The sequence below is a fragment of the Phodopus roborovskii genome, unplaced genomic scaffold (assembly GCF_943737965.1).
Source record: "Phodopus roborovskii unplaced genomic scaffold, PHOROB, whole genome shotgun sequence".
In the NCBI taxonomy this organism is placed as follows: domain Eukaryota; kingdom Metazoa; phylum Chordata; class Mammalia; order Rodentia; family Cricetidae; genus Phodopus; species Phodopus roborovskii.
In genome coordinates, this window is record NW_026126447.1 from 1,585,891 (window position 1) to 1,605,774 (window position 19,884).

Below are 19,884 nucleotides of genomic sequence, written 5' to 3' on the forward strand. Positions count from 1 at the left end.
AACACCTCCACTGTTTAAAGTTTAAATCTTCCTCTGCACACTCATCCCATGTATCTCATCCCAATGTCTAAGATGCATGTAGAACAAGTACCATGTATTGCTTCTCCTGCGATTTTTTCTGCCTCTACAAAATGAGCAATATGTCCTCTTCAAAGACATGAGGTATGGCCATTTATTTCTCACTCCTGAGTATTTACTCTCAGATAAGTCATTTAGGGTTCTTGTTAAAATGTAGATGATAATGCCTCAGGTCTGAATTGGGGCCTGAAACTTATTTTTGCTATGTTCACAGGTAGTTTCTATACTTTCTGTCTCATACAGTTAGCCAACAAGTAGGTATTTGATATCTGGCAGGTTTCCTCAACCTGCTTAGAAGTAGTTACTTAGGACTCACACCCCTTTTTAAATGTGTTACCACTCATCAAATATTCAACACATAGTTAGTCAGTGTTCTAGTTTCATTCTGTTGATGTGATAAAGTACTTAGACCAAAATCAACTCAAGAAGAAAAGGCTTTATTTAGTTTATACTTCCAGGTCTCCTTCTTCAAGGGAAATTAGGGCAGGAACCTGTAGTCAGGAAGCACAGAGGACTAATGCTTGTTGGCTCACTATCTGGCTTGATTTCTAACTAGCTCATGCTTAGTTTTTGTACAGCCCAGGCCCACCTCCTAGAGATTGGCCTGGGCTGTACAAATGGGTTGGACCTTCCTACATAAATTAACAATCAAGACAAATCCTCAGGGACATACCTAAGAACAACCTTATCCAGGATATGCCTCACTTGAGATATCTTTTTGCAGATGACACTTGACTTTATCCAGTTGACAACAATAGTTAACTAAGACAATCAGATGCTGTATTCTAGTCTCTGTGACAGTCATTAACACTGGGGCAGAGAATACAAGCCCTGAATTAAAAACCCAAGAATGTTGATTTCAGATTCTATCTCCATACGTCTGTAGATCATAGGCAGGCCACTCACACTCTCTATGGATGAGTGACATTGTGCCTGAGTTATGATATGGTAAAGGAAGCCACACTCCTTAGAGACTCAGTACAGCATTGAAGGATACATAATAAATGCTTAAGAAACATCAAATGGTATTCCTTGAACAGAGCACAAACCAGCGCTGGCTTTCCTAGATGAAAGCATGAGATTCAAAGATGGTAACTAAGTTGTGGGGTATCACAAAGTTAGTGAAAGTATAATGAAAGCCAGACCTGGGAGAGTGAACCTGTGGGTGAGTTACAGTCTAAGGAATAAGTTGCAGAAGTAAGTCAGGTCAGGGCAAAGATCAAAATCCCTACTTGGAATAGTGTATTTTTAGTAGCTCAGCATCACCTTAAATTAGTGCTACTCCTCCCTAGGCATATGTGTTCCCTCTTAAGACATGATATGAAGTGATTCATGACACTCATACCAGTTTTGGTAACCAATGACTCACAGCAGAGTTGTGACACACATGGGGGCACTAGTGTCACAGAAAGAAGAAAACTGTCATTTCTAAGTAGCATCCATTGGTCTTTGATTGACTTGGGGACTCTAAAGCAGACAGTTGCCTAATGCTCTGGTTTTCCCCTTGCAGGCGGCATTGTCTTGAACCCATCTTTCTATGGCATTCCTGGACACACCCACACCATGATCCATGAGATTGGGCACAGCCTGGGCCTCTATCACATCTTCCGTGGCATCTCAGAAATCCAGTCCTGCAGTGATCCCTGCATGGAGACAGAGCCCTCATTTGAAACTGGAGACCTCTGCAATGACACCAACCCAGCCCCCAAACACAAGTTTTGTGGAGACCCTGGACCAGGGAATGACACTTGTGGTTTTCATAGCTTCTTCGACACTCCTTACAACAACTTTATGAGCTATGCAGGTAGGGACCTACACATCCCTGATTGTAGTCTACTCTACACAGGACTGCATGTCAGATTTGGTCTCTAGTCCTTGCTCAGGATAGCCTTGACCAAGCTGCTTACTTTTATAAGATGGAGACTTGTCATTCCAAACAATCAGAATAGCATTTAATTCATGAGCATTTCTAGAGTAGAGGAGAGATATTCTACATGAATGTAGTTAATCCAGGTGGAAAAACCATAGGGGTCTGATGGTCAGGGTCATCGACACACTACCTCTGCTTTCTAACGAAAACCCAAATCTTTCAACTTGATCTATAAGGTTCCTCATAGTTTTGCAGCTGTGTTGCTCCACCCTGATGCATTGTTGATGTTTTCTATTTAACCACAGTCTTCCTCCCGTAGATACAATTTCCATATGTCCTTTGCTAGAGCAAAAGAATTCATTCTTTCTTCAGAACACAAAATTAATGCATAGTATTGGATATGGTATTTTATCTGACTGCTTTTAACTTATTGCATCCCTTTAACTTCCATCAGAAACAATATTAAGGACTTGTGATCTAGGACCCACCATACCCTGTGTTTCTAGTTAGCTCATGCTATATCAAGTCCACTTAAAGCCATTGTAGCAGCTTTGACAAATTAGAATAAGACACCTCTTCATGGGGGTTGTCACAGCCCTGACTTTGTTTCCCTGTGATCAACTGTTCACAATTGCACACAGTAGGCCATACTGGATTCCATTATAACACTCAACTTAGTCATTGCTTTCCTCACTCCAACAAGCAAATTACATGAAATAAGAGATTGTCTTTTTTCGTTTTGTTTTTTTTTGTTTTTTTTGTTTTTGTTTTTTTGTCTTTTGTTTTTTTGTTTGTTTGTTTGTTTGGGTTTTTTTTGTCTTGCAAAGAAAATGAATAAACTCTCTTTTTTCATGGAATAGTTTAGCCATGCTAGTTTCTTTTTGAGGTACATAAAACTGTTTCTGACAATAAGAGCATTTCCCTCTGTAAAACCATTTATTGTCTATAAAAGATTTCAATATGTTCCCTCTCATTTAATTTTCTCAGCACATCCATGAAGCAGGAACCATCCCATTTTCCAGATGACAATACTGAAATTTATTGGGATCATTTGCTTCTGATGACAGTGGATATCAACTATTCTTTCCACTTCCTGTCTTATGCTATTCATTTAAAAAGACTGAGCTGAACTGATGGTTCAGTGGGGAAATAGGATAATCGGGATGGTCTTTTCACTCTGCTTCCTGCAGGAGGGTGGACGATGCTCTACTTGGTGTGGGAGTGAGGTCCTAATTCAGGTTTGAACCAGGAAAGCTTCCCTCCAACTGTCTTATACTCCTTTTGGAGTTTTGATACATGTTGTGATTGAAAATACTTTGCTGGTGAAACCCAAAATACTTGAAGATCTCAATGGTCCTTACTGTTTCCCTCTTAGGCTGATTACCCCTGGGGGCTTTCTAGTGTTTGTCTCACACAGTTTAAAAGTGAATAACAAATCTCAGGATCTAGAAAGTATCTTTAAGTTTGGTTCTTAAAATAGTCACAGTGCTGGGTATTTCCTCAAAAACAGATTTCCACTGGGTTCCCATTCCCAAACATACTGACCCTCCACATCCGGCACCCTGTGCCCTCAGACAGCACTGCTTAACACACATCTCTATAGCACCTTTTGTTGGCCATCTCAGCACACATGGGAAATAAACACTAATAAGAGTTTGGAAGTTTGCCTGCTTCCTAGGGGCCAGGAGCTTCCACCAGCTACCAGATCCCCATAAACCAAGTCTCTCTTTTTTGTTTCCCTTTGAGAAGATCTAAAGGGTGATTAATTTAGTATTGTTGTTCTTAAAGGATCTCCTCAGCTCAGTGACCCATTAACAGCAGAACTAATTCACTGAGCTGAGATAACAAACTTACACCCACAAAAGCATATTCAAGGCAGTCATAAGCTTGGAAATGTTTGTTTTCTTTAGGATCTCTGAAAGATGAAGAGACAAAAGCAGCTGGATGAGATTCAAAATGCAGAACAGAATGGGGCTCTCAGAGCTGAGGGAAGGGATGGATGCACAGGGCTCCCTTCTTCCAGAACAGAGGCCAGAGTCATTGCCAAGTTGACTTCTTCCAGCTGCCACTCCTTGCTGGGTGCTCATTCCTCAAACAGATCAGTCTGCCAAGATGGTCACAGCTTGCATGTGTGCTTTTCAGTATGATAGTTTTTAGCTATATGTGGCTACTGGGCTCTTTAAATATGGCTGGTACAACCTAATACTTGAATTATTACCCTTAAAATAGTCTAAATGGAAAAGGTCATGGGTCCTGGTGGCTACCATATTGTTCTTTGAAGACCAAATATATATATATATATATATATATATATATATATATATATATATATATCTCCTAGAGAGATAAGTGATATACTTAGCAGAAAATGTGGTTCAGATAGCACAAGAAACTTTCCCAGATGTAAAGACATAAAACACAACAAACACATGAGTTCAGTTCAAGAATTTCTACAGCAGAGTCTGAGTTATTGACCAGTTACCTTACTATTCTGAGGAAGGTTGTGAGGCTCCCAAGTGGTCCAGCATAATAAGCAACAGACAGATGATGTGTCTAGCACACTTCAGCAGAAAGCACTAAGGAATATGTTTGTACTAAACTAATGACTAAGCCCTTGCCAGATAGATTGGAATCAAACCTGCCCCCATCTTCCTGAAGATAGCAAGCTGTACTTAGGCGGTATCCCAAGATTACCTAGTATAGACTATAGAATCCTGACTTTTTTTCCAGCCCCTTGGTTATGGTACCATTTTTTTTTTCTATGTGTCAGGAACTTTTAATATGCACACATGCATTGAGCCAAACAGTCCTGTCTCTAGAGAACATACCTGAAGCAAATAAACCAATTGGTATGTTTTAAATATTTAGCAGGAAGAATGTTCTAAGCAGCGTTCCCTCTCTAAATATTTATTAAGTATTTACTATATGCCAGGCACAGGAGATAAATGTTTATCTGTGTGAATAACTAAAAAATGTTTTACAAGCTTGAAGTTAATGTAATACTGAAATGAGATGCAAAACATCCCACAGGACAGATCATTGTGACATCACTGAACAAGATGTAGACTATGTCCAAGGGACATGATATTCAAAAGATTGGATGCTGTGTCAGGAACCTGTAGTTGAAGTTCCTACACTGTAGTATTTGACAATAGGCAAAATATTTATTTTCTCATAACTTCATTTACTTTATCATTTTGTAGAGAATAATCACTCTTACATTGATTGATTACAATGACAACAGATGTAACAACCATACAAGGAAAGAATCCAGAATTGTCCTTGGTAGGATAAGTAGTGCTTGACAAATAATAACCAACCTGATTATTTACTAACAAACTGAAGTGGAGAACACCTCAATCATATGTGTAACACACATATATAATGAATTTCAGAAATTTGCCAAATTCACACCCATAATATACATATGTATATATACACATGTAGGCATTATACACTAATTTATTTATAGGCACTGGTCTTATGGTGATGCTTATTTTGGATATATTTCAAAAACTTTACAGTGAGCATAGCTTTTAAAATCATTTGTTACTGTGACTAGTGCTATAATATTTACAAACAGAACCCAAATGCTAAGCTTTTACAAAAAATGACCCATTTACCTAGGTACTGAATGTCAGCAAGCTTGTTAAAATGCTCACATCAACTTTTTGAGGAAGGAACTGTCATCATCCCTCCTATTGTAGTGAATGGAAATGAGGCTGCCAGAGTCATCATTTTGTCCAAGTTTCCACAGGAAGTAGAGTTGCTGAGTGTCTGCCCTCATCTTCCATGCAATGCATCCCTCAGAACATGACTTAGGTAGCAAGCCTGGAACACTGTAGTGATAATAGCATGGTGGTCCAAGAAGTTTCTTCAAGAGCTGAAGTTCACAGTGTCTCTTTGGCTTAGAGACGAAATATGAACAGAGGAACAAGATGAACCTAGAGGCTTAGATAAAGTGGAACTGTTTGAGGCAGGAAGCCATGTGGGCCTGACTCTAGACATGAGCTAATTGAGACAGAGCTTTTATGATGAATGGAATCCCTTTGGGATTTTGGTAGTAGCTAAGTCTCAGTGTGATGTAACCTGGGACAGATGTTTTCAAAGTAATAAGCTCCAAATACATTCCTGTTCCCCTACTACTATCACTTATCAATTTTTTAAATTGTTTCCTATTGGCAAACTGGGAGTGGTTAGTATTTACATTATTAAATACTAACATACATCTTTGAAGAAAAATTGATTAGCAGTTTATAAAGAAAAAAATAGCTTCTATGTTCACCCTCATTCATCTTGTTAAGTGTTTGCTATGACCTATTTGAATCTTTTCTAGCACTTTATGCTTGAGTTGACTTAAATACCCTAATTTATGTCAGGAAATTAATACACAAAGTTAGGAGGGTTGCTAGTAGTCGTTTAGTATTTTGTTTTAAGGATGTTGTTAAAATATATAGTCAGTCCTCCATTAATGAAGAGATATGTTAAATATTCTAACTATAGTGATAATGCTTCAGGAAACCCATTCCCCAATTCAATAATTTTCCTCATCTTTGTTTGTCCATCAACTTTGTTATGTGGAGTCCATAATGGGCTAGTATTAGATGAAAACCACTCATGATTTACACTCTGAGCTTTGTTTCTTCCTTCTCCCAGTCTCTCTCTCTCTCTCTCTCTCTCTCTCTCTCTCTCTCTCTCTCTCTCTCTCTCACACACACACACACACACACACACACACACACACACACACACACTTCACTCACTTCTCCCAAGCATGAGGCATTTGCCATAAAGTTCCTCATGGCCCACATTCCAGCTCAGCCATACTCTGAGAGGAACCCTCTCGTTTTCACCGTTGTTTCCATTTCACAGATGGGAACCAGAGGTGTCAAGAACAGAAAGACATTTGCTCCCTTGACTCTGTATATCATACTTCACGATTCCTTATTGAGCCATCAAACACTCCACCTGCATCTAATCTACATGGTGACTCTTTCCAGTCTTTCAGGATAAAACATGCAAATAACAGCAATGATGAAAATTGAACCTTTGTTCTGGTCATTCTCAGGTTAAGGTGTGTATACTCTTGGCAATAGGTGGCCAAAGAATTTAGGGAGTTAACATGATGAAAAGATTTACTGTCTCTCCTGTACAATGCTTGCAAAGGAACACTGGGCTCTTCTGATTCCGCCAAATGCCTTAAAATTTTCCCTCAGGTTGCTAAAAAGGAGACTGTCAAAAATTACTAAGAGAATCCAAGCCAGTTTCTGCATATAAGCTCTCCCACACCCTTGTCTGTTCCCTTCAAGGTCATGTCTAGCTGCCCAGCACCTGCCCAAACTTATTTTCTGTTTGTTTGATAAGAAGTGGGTTTATGCTGCTGGATTCCTGTAGCACATTTATTTTTAAGATCTGGTGAGCTCCACACTCCTCTGTCTGGGGCCCAGCTGCAGTAACCCTGACCAAGCAGATACCCCTGAGAAGTGGTGCATTAGGAAATCAAGCCAAACAGTGCCCCCCCATGGGGGCTGAATCATACTGTTGAAGAAAGAAACAGGAGACAAACCTCTTTAGAGGCCAAGTCTTTGGCCTCTACCTTCAGTCCACACCCTGGAAAAGGGAGAATAGGATTGAAGGTCATTATATCTAAACACCTGAGAGATAGTTTCCAACAATTCCCCTTAGAGTAAAACTGGCTCAGTTCCCATTTATAAGCCACCTGCTGAAAGACCTTTACCCATAATATATTTCACTTGTGCTTAGCGGAAAAAGGCATGGCAACATTTGGAAGCACAGATTTAGTTCAAGCCTCAGATATGCTTAGCCCTGTGACCTAGGACAAGTTGCTTACCGGAACACAGACTCGGTTCCCAATTCTGTAAGGAAGAGAAAATGACAGTATGCACTCCAAAAGTAGCATGTGTTGGGAGAGAAAGGGCAACTGTCCAAAGCTTGGCACACCCACACCATACCTGGCTCATACATAGCACATACACATATACTGTAAAGAGATGTGTTTGCTCTTTGCTCTCATCTATGATGGTTTCTTGTTTGTTTGTTTGTTTTTGTTGTTGTTGTTGTTTGTTTGTTTATGTTGTTTTGGTTTTTGGCTTTGTCAACTGTTCCTTAGCCAGGGTCATTTGAGGAGAAGAAACTTCATCTGAGAAAATGTATCGGTTCATTTGGGTACATTGGGTACAGATTGGGCTGTAGGCAAGTCTATGGGGATTTTTTTTCCTTGGTTAATGATTGATGTAGAAGGACCCAGCTCACTTTGGGCTGTATCAACAATGAGTAGGTAGTTCTGGGTTATACAAGTTAACAGATTGAGCAAGCCACGGGGACCAAACCAGTTAGCAGCCTTCTTCATGGCCTCTGCTTCAATTCCTACCTCCAGTTACCAAACTTGAGTCCCTTCCCTGAAATCCCCTTAAGATCGACTGTGACATGGGAGTATAAGCTAATTAAACCCTTTTCTCCACATACTGCTTTTGGTCATGATCTTTATCATAGCAATAAAAATCTACCTAAGATATATATCATCCTATAACAGCGTGGAGTGTGTATCCATTGCCTAACTCTGGCCTTGCCTGAGCCTTACTTGGGATATTATGTTCTAGCTGTATGGTTACCTCTCATGTAGTGCCACTTTTTCATCCTCAACCAAGTCATCTAATTGAGCTCATCCATACAACTATCTTTGGTGCCTTCCTAGTTGATCTGCTTGCCCCCCCCCATGACATTTTTACCAAATCACTGGTGATCTACATGACAGTTGTCACGGAACAATCCTCTCCATCATGGGAAGGATGGTGTTAATGCCCTCTTTAAAGCAGGAATATTTTAAGTGCCATCTTTCCACAGACTGACTTACAAGTACAATACTAGACTGCATTGCAAGCACAGTATCAGTGCATTAGTGAAAAGTAGAACTAATTAGTGTGTGAACAAATGAATGTGAAGGAATGCAACAGTGAACTGGTGAACACACAAATGAGTGAATAAATGAAAAAATGAACAAGAGAAAGTGAGTGGGGGTGGAAACATTGCTGGCATGGACACCAGGGGATATAGGGTCCCTGGAAAGCAGCTTGCCTTTCCCTTGTCCTTAGCTGTAACTTCTTAGCAGCTCTCTCCTCAGTTCCAGCCTTAGTTCTCCAGTTCTCCCCACCACCCCCCTTTCCTCCTGTTTCCTCTCACCTGTCTCCAGGAGTGATGACTGCACTAATTTGTTCACAGACCATTAACTTCTGAGCACTGGAAGAGGCTGCCCTGAGCTGGCGAGGACAGACAGACCGGGGTACTGGCTCTCTAGCTGCATGGAGACGTCATCCTTCTCTTGCATGCCTGCCTATGCAGCTGGAGGCTTATGTCTCTCTCTCTTTCTCTCTTTCTTACAGATGACGACTGTACAGACTCTTTCACGCCCAATCAAGTCTCCAGAATGCACTGTTACCTGGACCTCATATACCAGAGCTGGCAGCCCTCCAGAAAGCCTGCACCTGTAGCCCTTGCTCCCCAGGTTGTGGGTCACACAACTGACTCTGTGATGCTAGAGTGGTTCCCACCCATCGATGGCCACTTCTTTGAAAGGTAAGTGTTTTCTGTGGAGTGTTGAGCCTGTTCTTCACCTGCCAGGAAAAGGAAGACTCAAAAGAAGGCAGTCTTGGAGGGTTGGGCTTCTTTTTCTTGTTAAATAGAGACCCTGCCATTCATCCATGATTGAGAGAGACCCAAAGGCACACTGACAAGTTTGGGTCAGAGAATGAAAGAATGAGCCAGTAATGATTCATACTTCCACATGAATTGGAAGCTAAATGCACTTTATTATTAGAAGCTTGGAATCCAGGGTGGGTGAAAAATGGAAATCTAATGCACCCTATTCTGGTGGTACTTGTCTTTATTCTCAGCACCCAGGGGACAGAGGCAGATGTCCACACTAGCCTAGTCTATACAGTGAGTTCTTGGACAGCCAGGGCTATATAATGAGAGACTCCAACTCCTTCAGTTTGTCTATGCCCCTTAAAGAAGGTTGAATACTTCTATTGCAAGAAACTTCTTCTGCTGTTGTCTCTATTAGCCCAGGAATTAAAATTGCCTCTGGTTAATAGGAAAGCCCCTTCATATTAAATATATATAATTCACATTATATACAATATGCATATGTGTCACTACTCATATTTGGAGAAGCCTGTGGTTTTATATAACCATAAAGTTTATACCTAATATATTTTGAGAAAACCAGGAACTAATCAAGTGTAAGAAACCAAAGCTCTGCTCCTTGGTCTGTCCTTTGTTATCCTAATGCCACCTGACATGTCAATTTCTCCCAGATTTTTAACTGTCTTCCTGTGAAAATGTGTCTGATTACACCTCCTGATGGTCAGAAGGTAGAGACCTAAATTCAATGACTTCTCATGTGTTCTTTAACTATACAATCCCAAGGAGCTCAAGGTTTGAGGAAACCAGATTTTAAAAAGAGATACATAGCCAGGCATGTAGGTCAATGGTAAAAAAAAAAAAAAAAAAACCTTGCATAGCATGTATCAGGCCAGGAATCCAACCCCACCACTGCAAAAATGAATATGAATATTCATGAAAATAGTTTGCATCTGTTTCAGAATCTTGTAGTTATTCATTATTCTCATAATATCTCACTCCCAACCTTAGCCCTTCTTGGGATGTCTATCGAGCAATGGTGATATGGCACTGATGATGGTGAAGACAATAGTCATGCTAACGTTAATCTGTCTGTCTCTGCTTACTTGCAGCTGTCTGTCAAGTGCTCACCTTGTGATAGAGTCTAATCTGAATGCTTCTTGTACAGACACTTATTTAGTATTTCCAGGAACTCAGTATAAGAATGTTTTTCTTGTGTGCCAGATAATGAAAGCATTGGAGCTGAAGGAGTCTAAGAAATTTGGCCAAAGCTCATAGAAAGTGCTGGAGGCTGGTGTTCAACCACACTTGAAAATGCCTTGTCTATGCATCCTATATGCCTTCTTTAAGTTGTTCCAGACTAGAGGTGTGAAGCAAGTATTAGCTTTTCTCACAAAAGGTTGCAAAACTCTCTCATTAGCAGGTTATGTATATGTGTGTTTCTAAACATAAGAAAACATAGAAGACCTGAAATGAGATTTCTCAGGGGTAAAGATGTAAATAGCTAATAGATATATTTTTAAATGTTCATTATCACTAAGTACCAGAGAAATTGCAACTTACAAATGAAATGATTTATCTTTATCTATCACCTCACAGTCTTAAAACGGTTATTTCCAAAATGACACACTAAAGAATTGGCAAAGTTTATGAGGAAAGGTAATAAGTATATTGCTTGTAAGAATGTAAATTAATACAGCCACTTTGGAAAACAATGTGGCTGCACCTCAGACAACTAAACTAGAACTGTATGATTCGGCTCTGTCACGACTGCATGCGTACCCAAAAGAAATCAAACTAGAGGCGAGGAATGTGGCTCTGTAGTTAAGCCACTTACCATTGGACCATGTGGACCCGATCAGATCCCCCAAACCCCAGGAAATTCTGGAAGGGCATACCCTAGGAGAGTAGAGACAGAGGATCCCAGAGTAAACTGGCTACCAAGACTAGCCATAACAGTGAGTCCTTGGTCTTATTGAAGGACCCCGTCTCCATGAATAAGATGGATGAGCAATGGAGGATGATTCCTGACATCAGCTTCATGCCTCCACTACAGGTGGAGTGAGTGAGCATGCACACACATTTACATACACATATGTGCCCCACATGTGCAAAATAGCATGCAAAGACAGGTGCAAAATACACCCAAAAAAAATGAAAAAAAAAAAGCAGATCAAACATATCAATAGAAGAAGTACCCTTTTCCATATAGTCAGTGTAGCATTATTCACAATTGTTAAGATACAGAAGCAACCTGAATACCCTTCATCAAATAAAGATGGCTGTGTACATTGTGGTATATTAACCAGCTAAAAGATGGTGGGGAAACTGTCATTTAAAAGACGGAGAATGATTCTAGAGGGTCATTGTGTTTATTGAAATAAGACAATCTCAGAAAGAAAACACTACCTGATCTCCACTATATGTGGAATTTTATCAAGTTGAACTCTCGTATAAGAGAGAATGATGTATGGCAGAGGATGGTGAATTTAGGTGGATTTGAGAAGGGAAGATGCTCGTCAAAGGGTACAATTTCATTCAAACTACAGAAATAATCTTCAGTGGTCTGCTGCACAAAAGTGACATTATAAGGAATGACAATGCTTTGTAGATTTCCAAATGGCCAAAAGAGTAAAACGGTAAGTATAAGAGTTGATAAACTTGCCCATTACCCTTATTTCATCATTAAAAACCTGTATGAAAATTTTATCCAATACTTTAGGAGTATACAAAATTAATATCTGTGAGTTAAAAAATATGTTTAAGAAATTAAAAACACATTATACTATTATAGCACATCAAATTGGGCCTCTAAATATCTACATCACTATCAGTCCCTGAATCTAGAACCTTCCTTTTGCATCCAGGCCAGAGTTTGATGTGTTGGGTAGGAAATGTACTCTCCAGACTCTCTGTAGGAACTTTGTCTCCCTGGCCCCAGCTGCCCTTGCAGAACTTAGAGCTTGGTTTGGGAACACTCATGTGACACTTTGGAGAAAGCTTTCCAGCAGCCTGTAGATTTATTTATTTTCTCTGTGCTGATGAGAAGTATCAGGTCAAGCTTTGGCCTCAATTCTTCCCCAAAATGGAAGTTTTGTAAATGAAGCTTCCTGTGTATGTATTCAATTTATATTTCATAAAGCAGTTATTGTCCATTAAATAAATTCGTCTGATTGCTGGAAATTTACTAGAGGGTTAATTGTTGTGTAATGAGATGTGTCTCTATTACATCATACTCTTCTTTAATCAATATGTTTTTAATAACCTATAGTCAGTTAGTACTTGAGGCATATACAATAGCTATTCTGTTCAGGGTTAGATTTCCTAATGGAGTTATCACATGGTAAATTCAAACTGACACTTTGAAACATATCTAATTATGGTTAGTAGCTATGCAAAGCATAATCTAAGGCAAGTCGGTCCACAAGTATCAGTAAATTTCTGTAAAAAGAAAAAGTGGTACCATATCCTTTGTGTACCATTCCCCCATAAGAAGGGAGTTTATAGTCCTACTAACTGATTTAATATGAGGCATAGAAATTTTGATGTGTGATCATTCACACACATACACACACTCACACGCACTCCCACCACTGTCACCCTTAGCTTCATTGCTCCCAGTTGATGCAAATTTGAGCAAGAACTCTCACTTCTGTGACCCTCAGAATCCTCCTCCATTACGAGGTGCTGACTTGCCCACATTACCTGTATCATGTGGGGAAGTGAGCAAATGAAATCTATGTTGTACCAAGTACACATATTCTACACTCCAAGAATGTTAACCTCTACCTCATGTGAGGTTTTCCAGAACTGTTTGGCTACTTGAAAAATCCCCTTTCCTTGAAAAACCCTGGGTATTTTCCACACCATCCATCAATGCCAACATCTTGCCCCTGGCCATGCTCATGTCCTCCTGCTGTTCTCACATCTGTGGTCTAGGAGAATACAAGGGTTTCCCTTTAAAAAAAAAAACATATTCAGATTGCCCCACAGCCTGAGTCCTCACACAGGGGCAACTGAATAAATAATTCAAGGCCACCCTGGTCTTTCTAACTCCTTTATTTTATCTGTCTTGAAAATGTGGGGGATGGTTTCAGTTGCCTGAAATTTGGCTATCAAATACTGGAAAGCATACTGGACTAGGAACTATGAGACCAGGGTCTAAAGTCCCTGCAGAAGCATCCATTATTTCTGACACTTTAACTTCAGTTTTCTGATCTGTGAGTTGAAGAGGCTTAGCCTTGCCCAGGCAGAATTTCTACTCCACATCTCCTAATACATAAGATAATGAATAATTTCCCCCACAAAGGTTATACATACTAGTATCAGTCCAGCTGCAAGAGAAGCTACTTCTCTCTTTATCCAGGATGGCTTAGTGAAGCACCATTCAAAAGGACTTTGTTAATGGGATTGTTTCATATCCACACTCAGCAAGATTGTAGCCATAGTCACCAAGATAGTGGCCATGCAGTATTTGATTTTATGACTGATGTAACCAAGGTTCAGATTTTTTAAACATATTTTATATTTCTTAGTTTAAATTTAAATGGCTACAAATGACTACTAGGCTCCTTGCTCAACAGCATATATCTACAGCTTTGAGCTTTGACACAGATATACTGTGCAAGAAAGGTGAACTCACTAGGCACTGGTGATGCACAGCTTTAATGCTAGCACTTAGGAGTCAGAGCCAAGCAGCTGTTTGTGATTTCAAGGCCAGCCTAGTCTACAAAGCGAGTTCCAGGACAGCCAGGATTGTTTTTATACAGAGAAACCATGTCTCAAAAAAAGAAGAGAAAAAGAAAGAGAGAGCAAAAAAGGCAAAAGAAAAGAAAGATGAACTCCCTCAGTATCAGCATTCGACAGGTGTATAATTTCAGTGTATTTGTGTGTGTGGGGGGGTATCAATGAAAATCAAATAAATTCCAGAGGTAGCCTGGGATACAAGCATTTCTTCGATGCATAGAATACTACCACACATCACATTTGTTGTCAGCAGAATAGTGATTTACTGGTCACAGTATTTCTTGAGAACCAGACGAGTGTTGATAGATCAGTGATGCTCAAGCCATGCTTAAGGGAACTGGAGAAACTCGGGAGCTGTCTAGATCAGTACAGTCTGAATCCATCCCACAGCATTCATGGTGTCATTGTTTTGTCATCAGTCCTGCTACTCAGAGCTGCTCTGCATGGAAGCTGACATTGTAAGGGACTTCTGTTCTCATTAAGACTGCTGAAGAATTCCCTCAATTCCCTCTCTCTCCTTCTCTCCTTCCCATGTTCCCTTACTATAGGGATAACCATATAAATAAGGTTTCCAAAAGCAACTCGCAAACTACTGCCAATATTTTGTTATATAAACCTACCTGAATAGCACGGAGATAGCAGTATAGGTTTAAGTTCAATAAGACTTTAGCATTATGTGCTGAACCTAAGACAGGAGAGGAAAGTTATGGATCTGATTGTCAAGGGCCTCATAATATATCATTTATATATAAACATATCCATAGAGGAAAAACTATTTCAAGTGAACCTTGTAGGATGAGAAACATCAGTCAGGTAAAACCAGCAAACATGGGGTAATGTGACCCAGTGTGGAAGAGAGAGACAAGATTCTGGCAATGAGGAAAATTAGGGTCATTGGATGTTGGAGTTGCTCAAGAGGTTAAGCAGGAACATAGCCTGTTGAGAATGGAGTTTGTGGTGATTTCCTGACCCCTGCCTGGGAAAACGAGCCAACTATGACACTCACACAAACACTTTCTTAGACTATAATCGTAGAATTGTGGAGTTTCTTGTTAGGGGAAATCCTAAAACTTGAGATCTGGCTCTGTCATTCTATCCTTGCAGGTAGCAAAAATTACACAGATTCTCCTGGAAATGATTGAAGAGGAATCACTAGGGATGTTGCATTTTGAGAAACAGTGGGTTCGTTGGGATGTTCCTTAACATCACCTAGAGATTCTGTTGCCAGGAGTCTCAGCAGATGCCACTGAGGTTTGCAGACTTTTAGGTCCATGAGAAAACAGAACATTCATTCCTCTGTCTTCTCCATAACCACCTCCTCCAGATGCCAAATTTGGAGAACCAGTAGGAATCCAGAGTCAGCTGTAGCCAGAGAGAGATTGAATCCAGATACTCCAGACAGTTGGGGAAGCCACCATAATACTCCCCTTTTGGGACTGGTCCCATTGAGAGATTGGCTCACCCCCTGGAAAGCTGCTAAAATGAGTTAGATGGCATAGTAAAGAAACTGTTTTTGACTGTTAAATTGCGAATGACTCACTCATCCCCAGAAAGTCAGGGCTGGAAGGTTTCTTAGGCATCATCTCATCCAGCCCACTCATTTTCTGGCGAGGGAACCACACCTCCTTCATGTTTAGTGCCTGGGACACAGACTGATGCCTTTCATATAGTGGGTACCTGGAAAATGTTTCTAATGGAGTTATTTCTGAGAACAAAAATGAGGCAAAAGATGATGCACCTACAACTCAAAAGATTTTCACTGGAGATTTTTATGCCATTAAAATTATTGAAGATAGAGGACTTCTGGCCAATTGGTTCTGTGCTACTTGACATCAGAGGAGTGTGTGCAGCATCAGGACAGCTGCTGAAAAATCCTGGGCAATAGGGGGGATTTAATTTATAGTCATTTTCCTAGTCTTAGTGTATGCATAGAGAAAAGGGAGTGAACAGGCTCTGATTTTGGCCCAGTCCCATCAGTTGCTCACTCAACTGTTCCTAAGTCGGTGTGTTTTTTCTTTCCTTGGCCTCCTAGAGAATTGGGATCAGCATGTGACCTTTGCCTAGAAGGGAGAATTCTAGTGCAATATGCGTTCAATGCCTCCTCCCCGATGCCCTGTGGACCATCAGGACACTGGAGTCCTCGGGAAGCAGAAGGTAAGTCAAAGGATGCTAAACATAGACTAAAGCAAAGGTAAAGGATCAGAGGAAAGTGAAGTTGAAAATAATGGCCCTACACTTTATTTTCTAAAGTAGCTTAAAATAAAAATGAGATTTGAATGTGGAAACTCTGAATAAATCTATGTGCAACATAAAACAAGAGGGATGTCTGGGAGAAGCCCTAAGTTCAGCCACACAGAATCACAGACTGGCAGACATAAAAGGGACACTGAGGAATATCCTCAATAATCTTTCACTAAGGCATGTCCTAGTCCTAGTCCTTTAGAAGGTTCTTCCTGAATCTGCAGACATATCCACACTCAAAGGGAACCAACCCAGACAAACTATGCATCTATGAAACCTGAGAACACTTCGCAAGCTTGCATATAATTACTGAGTTTACTCTGTGTGTGTGTGTGTGTGTGTGTGTGTGTGTGTGTGTGTGTGTGTGTGTGTGTGGTAGCTATATGCTGGGAACAGTCTTATGTGCACAGGTGAGGCTATGCTGGCTGTTCTCAAAGAGTAAGGTAAATTGGCAGTGACCATGTGGTGAAAAGAGACCATGCTGATCAAAGTAAAGGGCTAATGGCCCAGTAGAATTGGGCTTCCCACTAAATGTCACTAAACACATTGAAGCACTGAGATAATTTTAATATTTAAAGAAGAGAATTTCCCTAGGTGTGGTCCAAAGTGTCCTCAAAGTCAGAATTATTTTCATAATTATTATGGCATCATTTACTATTCCTTTTCCATTCTCTCCTGAGAATACAGTGGAGCTTTTCAGGGCTACAGAGCAGGAAAAGTTACTAGTACGCTGACAGATAAAAGAATATGCGCGATACATTTTGTAGTTGTACAATGCCTCCATTCATAGATATAGAATAGAGTACAAATAAATACAAGCCACCCAAACAAAAGCTCCTAATAATGCTGTGTGTGCTACATGGATTCACAGTATGAGCAGTTCCCTCTTTTATGGTATCTCTCTCTCTCTCTCTTTCTCTCTCTCTCTGTCTTTTCTGTCTCATCTATTCCTCCCCTGACTCAATCTTCCTAGTCCCACATGCTTTCCTCTCCTCCCCTTCTCTTTCTCCTAGTTCCCTCTCCACTCACTGCCTCCCCCGCCATGCCCCCCACTGCCAACATGGTCAGGAGATCTTGTCCCTTTCCCCTTCTGTGAGGGACCTTATGTGAATCTCTTAGAATCCTCCTTGTATCCTAGTTTCTCTGGCAGTGTGAATTATAGGCTGATGATCCTTTGCTCAGTGTCTAAAATCCAATGTCTTACATTCTAGACTATTGAACATTATGAAGTGTGGTGTCTTTCCTCTTCATTCAAAGTGTTTTGCTCATATGCAGAACTAGTGATGTAATTATAGAAAACAGAGACTTTAGTATATCCCTATTGTCATGTCTCAGTATGCACCAAGCTTATATATCAGAATTGTATTGTGTTACAGTGTTTGATTTATTTTTTATGATCTTGGAGTTGCTGATTCGAATTTCATTTACAAATTAACTGAGTTTTGGCTTAGGCTTAGGACATAATTTCCAGCAATTTCCTAAAGAGCTCTAAACATACTTCTGCCAGCTTTGTACTATATTTTGAGCAAAGCGCCGTATTCTCAACTGTGCTGATTTTAAAATCAAAATACCAATCAACTCTGCAAATCTATTAAAGGTACTCTATTCCTAGTAATACCAATACTCAGCCAACATTTACTTCTTTGTATAGAAACAGACCGGCATATTCATGTCATCAGTATGCAATTTCCCTTTTACCTTTACTAAATAACAACATTTATATGTACACAGCAAAAGAATTTTAAAGAGAAAATTTAAGACTTACTGTGAAGGGATGCATGGCTTGTATACCCATGTTTTTAAGTACATGTATGCAAGGAGTCACTTAAGAATATCTCAGAAGTTTTGGAATTAGAAAACATAGGCAAAATGTTAAGATGTGCAGGTTCTAGGGAATACTCTAGCTGTTCTGTGGTAAATAAGTTACCGGATGAAGATCAGGGAAAGGAAACAGCTTTTGGCTGTTGTTAGAATCAAGGTGATCAAAGGTGATATCTGCAGTGGTACCTTGGGTCTAAGGCAACAATAAAGAGGAAAACCAGTTTTGTGAGTTAATTGGAAGATAGAATCTGCAAGGGCCACCCTTGACTAAAATCATCTTGGTCACTCTTGGTTACTTTGAGTAACATAATTTCCAGCTACCATTATAAACCTTCATGCAAACCAATTGTGTCAGCTAGTGAAGTCTGTTCCTGGTTTGCCCTGGCTCTCTTAAAGGCAAAAGGTTCTTTGTCATGTAAAGTGTGGCAGCCCCTGGATGTCTGAGCAACCTCAGCTCCTAAGGAATACCTGGAACTTCCTATACACATTCATTTACTACTTTCCTGCCTGGAAGAGACACCACTCTTGTGCTTAAAGCATTCTATTATGTGCTCTGTGGTTCATTTGGCTCAGACCCTTTTACTACTCTTGAAGAAATAAACTTTTCCATGAGCCAAATTCTATCATTTATTTCTCAACTCATTTGCAACCTATTTATCTTTGCGTGTTTAAGTTTTGGGACTTCCTAAACTAACAGAAAACTCCCAAATTCATGAGTGATGCCAGACATATCTGTGGGGTTAAGAAAAAAGTATGGGGAAGAATTAAATGGGGGTGTTTCTCACCCTGCTGCCGCCAAATACTCTGTGCCTTTGAAGTTCTTCAAGTTTTCCTAACATGGTACCTTACTCACAGAATGAACAATCAACCTATAATGTCCACTCTTAATTCCACATTAGTATTATGAAAGATTTTAAGTTGTAAGGTATCTGCTAGCTATCTACTACACTCAATTAACCTTACTCCACAATAAGAAAACAGAATGATCAACAAATCTCACCTCTGTTCACAGAAAACAGCTGTACAATTATCTCTAGAGCAAAATCTATATTTCATGGATATATATTTCTTGAGGTATTTACCACATTACATTTATAAAACAGAAACTAGGTGGGTATATCTTACTGACACAAATCCCACTTAGGATTACGTATGCAAGCATGTAATTTGTTCCAAGTGTTGGGCTTTCCATGAATGATCGGCACGTGGAACCACCTGTTTTCATTCTTTCTTGCTTGTGTGAGTGCTTTCTCCATTGTTCTTCCTAGAATATTTCAGGTGCGCTGAAACATGAATTAAAAAAAAAAGAAAGAAAGAAAATCTTGGCACTGTATCTATGTTCATGTCAACAGCTGCAGTGTATATAACTTAGACATACAATGGGTGTCTGTTTAGATCTTCACAAATGTAAATTTAGACCAGCAGAAGTATGTGTAAATATATTTCTGTACATGTCTTATTCCTAGCAC

The 19,884-nt window shown here is 39.9% G+C and overlaps 1 protein-coding gene across 1 annotated transcript in view; it reads left to right on the top strand.

Annotated features, from left to right (window-relative positions):
* Positions 1-19,884, top strand: part of Pappa (pappalysin 1) — a 231,288-nt gene that overhangs the window by 56,745 nt on the left and 154,659 nt on the right. The window contains exons 4-6 of the mRNA XM_051188025.1: positions 1,589-1,882; positions 9,349-9,541; positions 16,386-16,507. Coding sequence (XP_051043982.1) covers positions 1,589-1,882; positions 9,349-9,541; positions 16,386-16,507 — 609 coding nt within the window. The remainder of the gene's footprint in view (positions 1-1,588; positions 1,883-9,348; positions 9,542-16,385; positions 16,508-19,884) is intronic.